This window comes from Chiroxiphia lanceolata, chromosome 5, assembly GCF_009829145.1.
Source record: "Chiroxiphia lanceolata isolate bChiLan1 chromosome 5, bChiLan1.pri, whole genome shotgun sequence".
NCBI classification, from domain to species: domain Eukaryota; kingdom Metazoa; phylum Chordata; class Aves; order Passeriformes; family Pipridae; genus Chiroxiphia; species Chiroxiphia lanceolata.
This window is the reverse complement of record NC_045641.1, coordinates 74,995,360-75,009,098: the sequence shown is the minus strand read 5'-3', so window position 1 is coordinate 75,009,098 and position 13,739 is coordinate 74,995,360. Positions and strand designations below refer to the sequence as shown.

At 42.4% G+C, this 13,739-nt stretch overlaps 1 protein-coding gene across 2 annotated transcripts in view; it reads right to left on the bottom strand.

Annotated features, from left to right (window-relative positions):
- Positions 1 to 13,739, bottom strand: part of ATXN10 (ataxin 10) — a 67,660-nt gene that overhangs the window by 21,205 nt on the left and 32,716 nt on the right. For both annotated transcript variants that reach the window (XM_032689331.1, XM_032689332.1), the window contains 3 exons: positions 12,017 to 12,182; positions 9,237 to 9,345; positions 8,100 to 8,269 (listed from right to left, as the gene is read on the bottom strand). In XM_032689331.1, coding sequence (XP_032545222.1) covers positions 8,100 to 8,269; positions 9,237 to 9,345; positions 12,017 to 12,182 — 445 coding nt within the window. The remainder of the gene's footprint in view (positions 1 to 8,099; positions 8,270 to 9,236; positions 9,346 to 12,016; positions 12,183 to 13,739) is intronic.

The window sequence follows — 13,739 nt, the reverse complement described above, 5'->3', positions numbered from 1 at the left end:
GCTCCTTGCACCAGTGGGAACGACTCTGGGAGCCAAGAGGGTCCTTTATGTCCCCTTCAGCCAAGGCCATGTCCCCAGAACACTCCTCCACCTCTGCACTGCCCAGCTAAGCAGGTACTGAACATTTCAATGGCTGAAATTCAGAAATCACAGCAACAAAACCTGCTGCTCCTGCTCCATTCATTTCAAATATATTCTCCCTCTTTCAGCATTATTTCCCAGAGGAGACATGGGGTTTATTTCAACTCTCACATAAGAGGCAACCCTTATAATAAAAAAGTAATAAAAAAAAAAAAAAACTTATAATCTAAACATGGGATACCTTTGTGATGTCCTGAAACTCTCTGCAGAGGGTTAGTTCAGAAGAGGAGGGTTTTGGCCCTACAGAAGGGGAAGGGAAGAGGAAGGTACCAAGCACACCATCAGGCTTGAGCCAAAACAAGCAGACACTGGAGTGTCCAGCAACCAGGACAGGGTAACAAGCCACCTCAGCTGCTGAAAAGTTTTTTCCACTGGTCTTTCCAAGAGCAAAACACAGGATTTTCCAGCCATTGAGATGATAATATAAACACTTGAGAATTGAGAATAGGTTCCAGCAAGAGACAGTAACACAAGTGGAACTTTTGTTTTTTAAATAATCCCACTTTCCTCACTGCTTTGGACAGTTCCTGAACCAGAAGCCACTTTTCAGTAACAAAGAGATGCTGCCACGAGGAGCAGGACCTTGGCTCTGTTTAGGTTTAGATCTGTGACCTGACTTGGATAAAGGCAGGTCCAGCACAAGACTGATGTTGCTGGAGACACACCAGACTTGCCTGTCCTGGCAGCAGCAGTGAGAGAGAACAATGGTGCTGAGCATCATCCAAGAGAAGTCCTGCACTTCAAATCAGCTGAGTTGGTACAAATCTGCATCAACACCACAGCACACATTTCCGTCCTTCCAGAACTCACTCTCCCATTCTCAGCCCACCAAAGCCAATAATCAATCCTAGTTTGATCATTTCCAATCACTGCTATAAAAGAGGTTCTCTTAATTTTCTTCTTTCATCAGAACAAAAAGAAAGGTAAAGGAAATTAAGTGTAAGAGTTAGCTATGTGACTGAACACAATGTGTACAGGAGCATCAAAATTTCAAAACTGTATTTGGTTCCAGAGCAGATAGAACTGAAGACTTCAAATTACTTCAAAGTTCTGAAAAAACACAGGGATAGAGGTTGACTAAGTCACACGATTCCTTCCAGCCACAGTAATAACCACTGTAATAGGAAGTTCCCAATCATTCTGGCAAGTTGCCACTGTTTTGGTGGGTATGGTACTTTTGTCTTCCATGTCAAGCTTTAGAAACCATTTTATGAATCAATTAAAATGAGGGACTTTGCTTTGTTGGTTGCATGCACCGGGTTGTGATTTTGGGGTGGGTGTTTTTGTTTTGTTTGGATTTTGTTTGTTTGGGGTTTTCTGTTTTGGTTTTTTTTTCAGTTTCACATTTTCTATTACATCAGGATAGCTCTTCTTCTGAAACTACATTCCAGGCACTCCAATAAAATATCCCCACTCTGAAAATCACTGACATTGACAGAAGACTGCATTACCACAGAATGTTTCTGTTGAAGGTTTCCTCATTAGTGTCCCGCAGACCATCACAGCCCTGTGACTCTGTCAGACTCTCTGCTCTGTTTCTCTTGCCAGCTTTGGTACTTACTCCATTCTCCTGCACACACCTGCCTTGCTGCTCCTGAAACACAGTCCAGTTGAAATGCCTGAAAACTGCTGGCTGCTTAAAGCTTGGAGAGAGTGGGAACGGAAAAGGAGGAAAAGCATTCCAAACTCATACTCTGTTTGGAGGAACACACCCCCCTACAGAGGCCACATGTGTCATCACTCTCACACATCACTACTGTACTCCAAAACTGCTTCCACTCCCAACGGCAAGGAGTACAACTCTTACTTGGAAATCTCTGAATTCAGCAAGGACAAGTAAATGCCAGTCAGATGTTCCACTCTCTAATGATGACTTTTGTTGTGTCCAGCACTACTTAACATTCTCATTTCATTTCACTTTGAAACAAGGATTTAAAAAAAAAAAAAAAAAAGAAATCAATGTCAGACATAATTTCATTTGCAGCAAATGCTCAAATGATGAAAACAATGTGTGTGAAAATATTGAGGATGATTTCAAAACGTGCAGTGCTTTGTGCCAGGGATTGCTGCATTTCATGGTGAAATGAAATAAATAAATCCATGACCCAGCACACTGAATCACTGACAGTCTCCAGACCGAGGGCAAAGTCCCACAGCCACCCAAGTGGGGACAGTTTCCCGTAATTCCTCCGAGTTTCCTACTGCAATTGTGAAGTGACTTTAGCAGTGACAAATTCTTTTAAGGAGCTGTAAAGAATAAGTTATGGAGTATGTTTATATCACCCCCAGGCGGGACGGGAGGAAAGAAGAAAAGGAGACAGTTTGTAGGTTAGAAGACTGGAAACAGCACACAGACATTCATCAATGGCACTCCCAATTCTCTGCTTCCACAGTGTCTTGCAGGCAGAGCTTCCAAGATTTTAGTGACAGGTCAAAGAACAAACCATTAATTTTCTAGTACGTGTGTACGGGACATGCACTCTGTTACATGTTAAGTATAAAACCAGCCTTCACGATAATTCAATTTTTCAGTAAGTTAAAGCACAGTAAAACCAAGTGTTCCAGGAAAAGACTGTAAAATGCCTTTATCAGGCAGAAATGGCAAATGGGAGACTGGGGGGAGCCACAGAAGGCCCGAATCCTGCAGTAAATAACCTGCCACACTGAGCAATGCCAACCTCACACTGCTTTACAGGAAATGTTACTTCTTCTGAGACACATTTAAATAACACAACTATGGGCCTTTTGAGAGGGAAAAACCAAACCCATCCCAAATCTTGCAATTACCAGAAGTGTTTTGTTTCTGGACTAACAGATGTGGTCTCACTTTACTGGGGATGGGTCCAGAGGAGGCCAATGCAGGTGCAAAGGGAGTCTCAAGCTGAAAAAGCTTTAGACATGCACTGTTCTACTGAGATTGATCCCTGTCTCCCTCCCAGGAACTTCTTCCTTCATGACACCTCCAAGTCACAGAGCATTCTTCATCCAGAACAGAACACTATTTCAAATGCAAAGCAAAGCAACTACACTTTATTTTGCAAGAGTAATTCACTGGCTTCCTTTTTATTTTATAAACCCATAAAAACATCAATCCTGGTCTAAATAATTCCTGTAAAGTCCCTTCCCACCCAAACCATCCTGATATTCTGTGATTTGCTGACCAGCTCAGCTAAAGAAGTGGGGGAAATCCCTGTGCATGCACACTAGTCGAGTATTTCATGTTCCTCACATGGCAGAGCAGAAAGGTTTTTACTTTGGTTTAGGGTCCTTTTTACAGCTTTTATTCAAACAGGATCAAACCCTCAATGATTCCTGGGTTTTGCCAATAACAGTGTTTCCTTTTTAACTGCAAAAGAAACCTGAATGTTGATCTTTTAATGGCTGCTCAGCATTTTTGACAGCTTCCACCCCTTTTGCTAATGGCACTGCAGACAAAAATAACTGCTAGAGAGTTTTCCCACTGACAATCATTACGAAGCGTGATTCTGGTGGCACAAAGTTCTCATTACATTCCCATTATATTTTTGGTAAGTCCCACGCTGCCACAGCACAAAGGGATTCAGAAATCAGCCAAACGATAGTCTGGGTTACACCAGCACAATAGTTCAGTACCTGCCCCCTCTCAGCCCTTACCTACAGCCACAGCAACACATGAGAGCAGAATAAACCCCTGCTCTGGCCCAGCCCTCCTGTGGCACTGACAGTGTTTCTTTGCTGACAACCCAGACTTACAGAAAGCTGAGCAATTATTCTCTGCATTTACCTGAAACTCCAAGAACACACATTTCCTCCTAATGATTCACCAAGCATAACCTTTGCACAGGATCAGATTCTCTTATTAAGATAAATTTAGCCACCTTGTTGAGATTAAGATCAACTTTACATTTAGAAAACAAGGCTCCTGATGTTGTGATTTATATGTCTATAAAAGCCATATATTTAGTATGCATGATATACAGTAACTCAGGTATGCACTAAATTTCATGCTGAAAGCTGCTGATGCCTCAGGCTACTGAGCAAGATGATACATGATTCTGTACATAAGGAGATTGCAAAGCAGTTTCTTAATTTACCTCTAAATTACAGTTACCAGAGGGTTTTCTGAGTATTTGTCTCTAAATGTCTTGTAGTCTGGTAATAACAGCTGCAGGTACTATGAAAGTAAAATTGCCAGCTTCTGGCTGAACTCGTATATCCGCGATGAACAAAAGTCTAAGTTTTAAAATTTGTAAAGGTCTTGTTCACATGGTTTTTAGAACGCCACAATAAATGTATCCTTTCCTATGGTCAATTTACCTGAAAATATTACTGTGCAAAACAAGGCATGTATGTATACACACTCAAGCACTAAGCCAAATGTTTATAAAATTTTAAGTGTTCTGTTTTGCTTTACTGTTATTTCCTTTCTTGCAACAGATCATTCATTTGATTACAGGCCTGTGCCTATAAAAGTCAAGACTGCAGGTTCTAACTGAAAACTAGAAAGAGTTCTTGTTTCAAGACAGTTTCATTACATTAAGTATATGTACGTTATTCAAACTTCATTGAAGGAAACCTACCCAGGCACAGCAACTCTTCCTATCAAGTCCATTTCAGAAAAACAGATCTCACAGGAACAGAGCTGGAAGGCACATTCCAGCAGATGAAATTTGTACCAAAATAAATGCAATCATAAAAATTAGAAACAGTTTTAAAAAATTTGAAGTTCTACGAGTCACTATTTTTGATTATTTTTTGAAAACCTCTGCAGGAGTTTAATAATAAGCAGTGTTTTGTTTGAAGCTGGTTTTCAAAGGGGCAGGCCAACACTTTTACAGCCCAGCCTGCAGGAGCAGGATGACAGTAATGGTGGGTCAGGAGGTGAGAGGAGAAAAAGTCTTGAATCAGAACCCCCATCACCTGCCACCAAGGTTGATCTATTGTAGGGGAACTAAAAATGCCATTTTTAGCTTCAAATTTACAAAACCACCTGTAAGCTTGGCTTTTTCCTTCTCAGCAGCTACCAGTTCTAAAGGCACTAAATGGTGAGGTGCTTGTGAAACTGCACAATTCTAGAGCTGGAATTAAAAAAAACACCAAATACTCCACTTAAATCACAAGTTCCAGAAGAACTGTCCGTAGTGCACGTCCTCTCAAATTGCATCAGCTCCTCAGGACTGGAGCTGTGGGGAACAGGCAGAGCTGAGACAACTGAACAGACCTGGCAGGAAAATGGCAAAGGAGTGATGTCTATGTACAGGGGAACCCAAGTTAGATAGATGCAGCTTCAAGGGAACTTACCAATTTATTGTTAATTTTCACTGAGCTGTTTCCATTTCTGTTTGCAAGTAAAACACTGGTTTTTGGTTTTTTTTAGCTACAATACTGAACAATTGCCTGAGATAAGCCCCTTCAGTATTTCCAAATAAAGTCCTCTGATATTTCCAAAGCCAAATACACAACCTTAAATTTCCTGGACTTAAAGGGTAAAGATTTTTAGAAGCTGGAAACTGTCTTACAGAAAATTGCAAGCCCTAAACAGCTCCATGGATAGCACCCCTCATTTTCTAAAAGGACAGGAAAAAATTAATTTGCAGGTAAATACTATAATTTTACCCTTACTAAAACTCGTGTTGCCAACTTCAATATGAATTCACTGAACTCCATAATTATGCTGTAGAACAGTAATTCCTAGACCAAATTCTAAATCCTTCTTATTTTGTCATAGGTAAGATTAATGTCAAACCAAAGCTGACTGTGATGCTAAAACACACACAAAACCCAGAAAGCAACTCAATACTTACTTTAGTTTATTAAGAACACAAAAACTTATCTTCTCAAGATGAAGCTAATCCTCATCACAGAATGATTTGGATTCGAAGGGACCTTAAAGTTCATCCCATTCCACCCCCTGCCATGGGCAGGGACACCTTCCACCAGCCCAGGTTGCTCCAAGCCCCATCCAGCCTGGCCTTGGACACTTCCAGGGATGGGGCAGCCACAGCTTCTCTGGGTAACCTGTGCCACGGCCTCCCCACCCTCACAGGGAAGAATTTCTTCTTAATATCCAATCTACACCTGTTCTCTGTCAGTTTGAAGCCATTCCCCCTCATCCTGTCACTGCAGTTCCTGATGAACAGTCGCTCTCCAGCTTCCCTGTAGGGTCCCTTCAGATCCTGGAAGGTGCTGTGAGGTTTCCACACAACCTTTTCTCTTCCAGTCATACATTCTCCCCATTATAAAAATAGGGGCTATATTTTTTATTATTTATTATTAGTCGTGTGCTATTACTGCATTTATGAATGATGTTACTGGGAAAAGAGCTCTACTGGGACTGGAAATCATGGAAAAGCACACGTGAAAGCCTCCCTTCGTTCCAGAGCCAGCAGGCAGTTCAAGAGCCTCTGGTAAGGCTGTTCCCAGGGTTTTCCTGCTGGGTAGGAGGCCCCCAGCCAAGCTGGCCAGAGAGGAAGACCCTTCCCCAGCTTGTGCCCACAGTTGCCACCGTGAGGCACACAAAGAACAGCCACTGCTGAAGCCCAAGGTCCCTCAATGCACTGGGCACTTGGCTTGTTGTACACCCACCATCTGCCCTGTTTACATTACTGTTGATTGAATACACAGAGTAAACTCTGTAAACCCAGTACAGGGTATAAATTAGACCTACACTGTGAGATCCACTCTGAGGGGAGCTGGGAACCGGAACTCCCTCAGCTTTCATTCAGTGTGAGGGTTGACCATGCACCACCCTCAACACCCAACCCTCCCCTCTGAACCTGCCTTACTGTGCAGTGAGAGCAGCTGCTTCCCCCTCCTCATGAGCACGTGGTTATGGATGCAAACTGCCTCAGGAATGAGCAGTGTGTTCATTTGAACCCATTTGGATGTATCAAACCAGGGAAGCTGCAGACAGGATATCACATTACCAGCCTTTCCAAAGTTTCCACGGCACTTCAGTGGTGTTCCGTGATATCACACACACCAATCTGAGCAATTTTCAAGACACTATAAGGCAATAATATTTTCAGGCAGTTCATAGCAAGTTAATACTCAACTTCCACTGAAAACACTAAGTCTGCTTAATTGCTCCAGGGGCCTTTGAAAATCTCAGCAAAAGAGAACAATAAGCAGTAAATCAACCCTTTCAAAACGAAAGCAACCCCCTCCCCTCCACTGTCATTAGGTATTCCACAAAAACGTATTTCACTTCCACAAACACATATTACATCATAGCAGGGCAGAGACAGAGCTATGCAAGAGTGATTAACAGGACTAATAAAACTTCTCCAATATTAAAAACTTTGATTATACACTCTAATACGAATGGGGGAGTGGAAGATCATTTCCATATTCCCCATTTAGAAGACCATACTATTAGAATTTGTCAGACAAAGACACTTTTGGCAGTGCTTTTCTCGCTGAAATTAAGTTAGTCTAACAAATCCTGGAGGAAAGCCACATATTTTATCACTCAAAGAAAAAAAAATCATATTTAAAGCTTGCTGCCATTTCCTCTTTTTCCTCACTGTGCAAATAAAACTGATTTTCTATACAGGAATTATAAAATAACGGGTTCAAAGTGATTTGATAGAAGCAGACCTACATCTGTGACATGAAAAACAGAGGGACTAATTCAGAGACTTAAAATTCAGTTCATGTAACAATTCCCACCCATTTACCTTCACCTGAAGTTGATATTTAGTCTCAGACTTTTTAAAGAAAGTGCAAAAGTGAAAACCACAAAGGAACTAGGCACTGGTTTGCATTCCATAGGGCTGAAGCATAAGGTAAGCAGGCAAACATTGCATTGTTACTAAAAAACTCAGCATAATTGTGATAGTAATTCAAAGACACACAAAAAAATCGCCTTCTTTACACCATCAATTCCAACCCCTATTTCTAGACCAGCAATATATTCACATCAAGGTCAGGCATCTGTTTACATGTCAGAGTCCTGCCAGAACAGTGTGTTAACTCACCTTGTCTTGGTTTTCCTTATTTTTGTAACACAAATTTCCAATCAATCGAATGAGATGAGATTTAAAACCCACGGCTGGATGTGAAACTTCTTCCTGCCCTGTCACGGCATGTGTGGCAGTGAAAACATTCACAGCTTGTTTCCCAGCAAGGTGAGTTAATCTCAGGGTATCTACAGAAAACAGAACCACTTTAATTCAGCACCACATGGAAATCACTTGGCACAGAGCTTCACTATTGATTGCTGAGCTCAAAGTTAAACAACCCAGTGTCAGATATTGAGCCCTGTGTCAGGAGAACTGTGACAGCTTGCTTCCTTCCGTGGTTTGTGGTTGTACAGCCATGAAAGACCACCCCAAGAGGGGATTTTTGTACACTTTTTACACACTAACACAGTTCAGATACGAAGTCTGAAGGCTGCTGTTCTCCATCTCCATTTGAAGAGGCTGTTGAGGATTCTGGCACCACAAATACACTGCTAAAAACAATGGGGGTTTTGGGTTCTTTTTTTAACCTATTTCTCTTCACAGTCCATAAGCTTTTACAATTTTCTCACAAAATGGTGGCATACCTCAGTCTCAGAAAGTGCTGAAATCAGGAAAGCACAGGTGAGGGTATGTACACCCCCTCCTCACTCCTCCCTGAGTATACAGAGCCTGTCTGGAACATCCTGGTTCTTTTCTTCCCTTGCTCTTTCTTAGCTTCTTTCAGACTGACCTTTAAAGGTCACTGAATTTGGTTGGTAACATTCACACTGCACTTCAGGTTGAGTTCTCAGAAATTTGGGAAACTGAAGGGAACAGGCACGGAGGAAAAGCCCTGTTTGCACCTCTGGAGGGAATTCTTCCATGCATCCAGGCAGTGGAAGCACACGGGCAGCAGCTGTGCTGCCCCTTGCGCCGCTGTGCAGGAACAGCACATTGCTGACACCTCAGTCAGGGCTCTGCTGGGCAACAGGGGCCGACAGCGAGTGGAGAAGCAGAAAATTTCCAGGAACAAATCAAATATTTGAAAATGCAGATGAACCCGACCTCCTATTTATTTATTTTATGGAAAGCTCGGAACCATAACGACCAGCTGCTGTGGAAAACACGTTTCCATTGGCAGAGCCAAGGGGCAAACCCGGGGTGCTCACTCACCTACAGCTGCTTCCAGCAGCCCAGGCAGAGCCTGCAGCCGGTCCAGCTGCCCACTGCTGGAGGTCAGCTCACAAAGGACATCGAGGAGCCGCACCGTCACCAGCGCCTCCTGGGAATGGAAAGGGCATTTCTGAAAACCCTGATGAGGAATATTGTACAAACACAAACCCGGGGACAGGAACGGGGGACAGGAACTCCCAGCACCTCGAGTTCCTTGTAGGTCTTCTAAAAGTGCCAAGAATACATTTATATAAAATGAGGACATCTCTTTAAAATAACAATAGTGTATTACACTGCAATAACTTCTTTCCTACAGCGTTATATGTGCCTGAAAAACCATGGGGAAACCAAAACAGAGCCATCAGGGATAAAATTTTAACAAAAACACAGGAGCTTCCAAAAGCAGAAATACAGAAAATTGCTAGCTGAGAAAATTATTTCTGTATAAATGTTTTCTTTGAGTTTATTCAGTCGGAGTGTCCCGCTTTAAAGACACAAACGCCGCCTGCAAGACACCACTTTGTTATCCGCAGGAATTCTGTAAAGTTCTGTGGTCAAATGAACTTTGGCTGCGAGAATTTACATTATTCTTGGGTAAATAGGGTTGGGACCAGAGATGCAGCATATTGGTGAGGTACAAGACACACCATTTTATTTGCATATTATTTATTCAGCCAGAGAACTATTTTTTCTCATGGAATATGTTGATGCTGCTCATAATGACAATCCAGCACTTGGAGGAACTACCTTAAGAGCACTTGGCAGAATCTGGGACACCACATATTGCTCAGGTGCCAAGCTGGGGCTGCAAGATGATCCCACTCAAGGTGTGGTACATAAACTGCAAGCAGCCATGAAAAGGCTCACACGTTGGTCACAGGAACTATTCCTGCCTTGTGTGGTCCAGGACAAAGACAGGCTTTCTTACCCACAGTATAATATTTGGGAATCCCTATAATCAATATAATGTAATTAAAATCATCAACAATAGTGCTGAGTAATTAGGTACTACAATTATATTCGTTCCTTGCTCCTTGAAGACACCAAATCACTACAGGGTCCAGGTCCTAAAGCTTGATTTCCATTTTCTGTCTCACACATGTGTAAGAAGGTGCAAGCCTTGCCCTAAATTATTCAATAGATTGCCTTCAACAGCACAAAACCAGACTGTAAATACATTAGCCATTATCCTGCTACAAATTAAGAACACTCCAATTGTATTTCAGAGACAGTAACCAGTTATTTACAATTTTTAAGAGCAACAAATTATTTCAAAACCACAACAGAACTCCCAAATTCTTATCTACATTTGAAACTCAATAATTTCAAAGAAACTGTTTAAACATCTCTGGTTGACTCCCTCCCCTGCTGTCAACCAAATTTTCTTTTGCCCTCCCACCTGTACAAAAGGAAGGCAGTAAAGGAGAATACTTCCTTTTGAAGTTCAAACCCCCCCAAATATTTTGAAATCTGAGAGCCATCTTGATATGGATATAATCTGAAAAGCAAATAAGGAAATAATCGAAGAGTTTTTAAATAAACATATTTTGAGAGATATGCAGAAAAGATATTCCTTATAAAGAGATGAAATAACTTCAAGTCCAGGGAAGGGTTTTATTTTGCAAGCATAGTTGAAAGTTAGTGCAAGCAAACTGATGCTGAAGTCAGGCTTAGAATGGAAAAGCTATTTTAAATGTTGGTTTAAGCACTGCAGAAGCATATGATTAACTTCTCATGGGTTTAAGATGGAAGCTACAAGACCTGAGGTTCCTTAAGGAAAAAAGGCAGTGCCTACATATAATAAATTAAACAGTGCATGGGACACCCAGACAATATTCTGGGAGCCAGGCCAGCCCAGGGGTTGTTCCCAAAAGGCAGTTTCCATGTGGCCTTGGAGCTCTGCAGTCCAGGGCAGATCAGTGGGACAGAGCCTGGAGTCCAGGCAAAGCTGAGTTCAGTGTCACACGTGTTGCCTAAAGCATTTTTAATGACAGACTCCACATGCATAACTGCATTTTTTGCAGTCAAACACAACTCTTACGCAAAACCTAAAATATTTATACAGTCAAGGAGAAATTGGTGCAATTCTTCGTGATTTCTGGTAAGAAAACAAACAGCTTTATGAATTTGGGCTGGAATTTCTCTTTTCCCATGGCAAGCATGAATAAATGTATACACACAATACACATGTACACATACTGCCCTCCAGTTATTCAGCTATTAGGACTCATATTTGGTGCTCATTCAATGAGCCCCACTTCCCACCAGTGACACTCAACTTAGAGCACATTATGTTTATGTGAGAGAGGAATAAGAAGTCAGTGTCAAGCAGGTCGGGTTATTCAGTAATATTCACAATGCTGCTGCCCCAGCACCTTCAAGTTGGACAGAGACCTCCTTCTGCTGGGTGCAAACAAATGGGTTTTTTTCCAAGAACTGAAACCACAGAATACTTGGTAAGTAACCACAAAGGATTAAAAAAAATGGGGAAAAAACCCCAAAAAATGAATTGCCTCAGTGTATGTCCTGTTACTGCCAAGCTAGTACCTTTTTGAGAAATAGCCAATTAAGACAAGAAAAGATTGCTATGTGTTTGTTGGTTTGTGATTGGGGTTTTTTTAACACATCCAACTATCACCTCCTCATAAAGTGATTTTTAACATCTTTTCGTAACAGCTCTCAAATTTAAAATTCTTGTGCCTATTTAAACAAACAAACAAACAAAAATCAGCAAGTACAACAGTGTTTAACACTACCATATCAAAGCATTGAAGCCGTACCTGATCCTGTGCCTGTGCTGCAGCAGCGAACCCGAGCACGGCTCCACACTGCTCCTGGAAACAGCCCGCCAGGAAGGCGGCGTGGCTCTCCAACACCTCCAGCTCCTCACTGCCAACACAGCTCTTCTCACCCACCTTCGCCAGCATCAGCTCCAACAGAGTAACTCTGGAAGCAGAAAACCACTCGTTAATCACCGAGCCACAGAGAATGATTAGTACAATAAGCTGATACTCCCGTTAAAAATGTTACGAACAATTAGCATGCAGAGGGGATTGTAAAAAATTAAGAGCTCTCACCAATACCGGCAATCAGTTCCTGCCTGCTGGTTTATTTCTGCACACCAATAATTTAATTCATCGTTCAAGTAATACTATCTGCCCAGACAGTCAGTATTTTTCTCAAGTCTATTTGAATTTCTAATTTCTTATGTCCTAACACAATGTTACTGTGACTGCACATTCCCTCTATCTAAAGTTTCCACCAAAACAGCTCCTAAAAGCTGTTGTTAAGTTCAGCAAAATAAACACAGACTATTTGTCAGCTTCTGTTTGAAAATAGCAGCTTTTCACAACCCTTGCCTTGGCCCCAGTCCTTCACTAGGTCTCCCTCAAGACCCCAAACCAATTCTGAGCACAAACAGGAAAATAAAAATTGATGTGTACTTTATATATCAGCTGTTCTTTACAGTTTTATAATTGCCACTTTATGGACTAAGCAAATCCAAGTTAATTATTTGTATACTCAGTAAGAATCACTCTGCGTATCAAGCCAGCAAGCAAGAGGATACATAATGAAGCTGCTCATTTTTCTTAACAGCTTCGATGTCACTTTATTTCCAATATCCCTTCATGGTGTCAGGGCAAACTGGAAGCATTCAGTGGAAGCAGGACTTGGAGGTGGCAGAGGCCCTCCCACAGCTCCCTGCTCCACCTGGGCTCCTGAGTCCCACTTCACCCTCTGAGCCTGAAAGGGCACTATTTGTTGAACAGATTCAGGAGCAGGCTCAGGGTTTTCTTTCACTGAAATATTTGCAATTCAGATGGAAGGACCAACATTTAAACATGTGGAATAGTTCAAATGCTTTTTCTTTTAAATTTACCAAGCAGGTTGTCAGGAGGGGAAGAGAAATGTCTTTCTGTGTGGAAAAAGCTCGGTCACTGCTTTATTAACCTCCAAGAACCCACCCCTATTAATCACGTAACAGCTCCTCAGTCCTTGCTGAACTCAGCCCTCGGTGTCACTGATCCAGCTGCACTAACCCATTCTCTGCAGGAGCACAAAGGCAGCACAGCAGCGCTCCCGGCTCCTCTGGGACAGGAGGCTGAGCCCCCTCTGCCAGGCTCTGCCTGCTCCTGCTCTGCAGGTCCCAGCAGGGCAACACACCCTGCCCACACCTCCAGGCTGACAGAGCCCAGGTCCCCAGCACCCCTCACCCACCGAGGCTTTCCCACCCAGCCCACCAGACAAAACCCAAGGGACGTGTCCTTCATCCCCCACACAGGGCTGGGCTTGACAGGCCACTTGTCCCCAAGTGTAGGGCCTTCCCAGCACATGCTCAGCCAAGAACACAGGCTACTCACAGACTTGATGAACACAGGAGTCATTCCAATAAAACACTACCTCCTGCTTGGCAGGATTCTAGTCAGTTCTTGTTGCACCAATAATCCAAATAATACCCGTTCAGAAGTGACAAGCAATCCTTCTGTGAACAAGCTGGAGGGT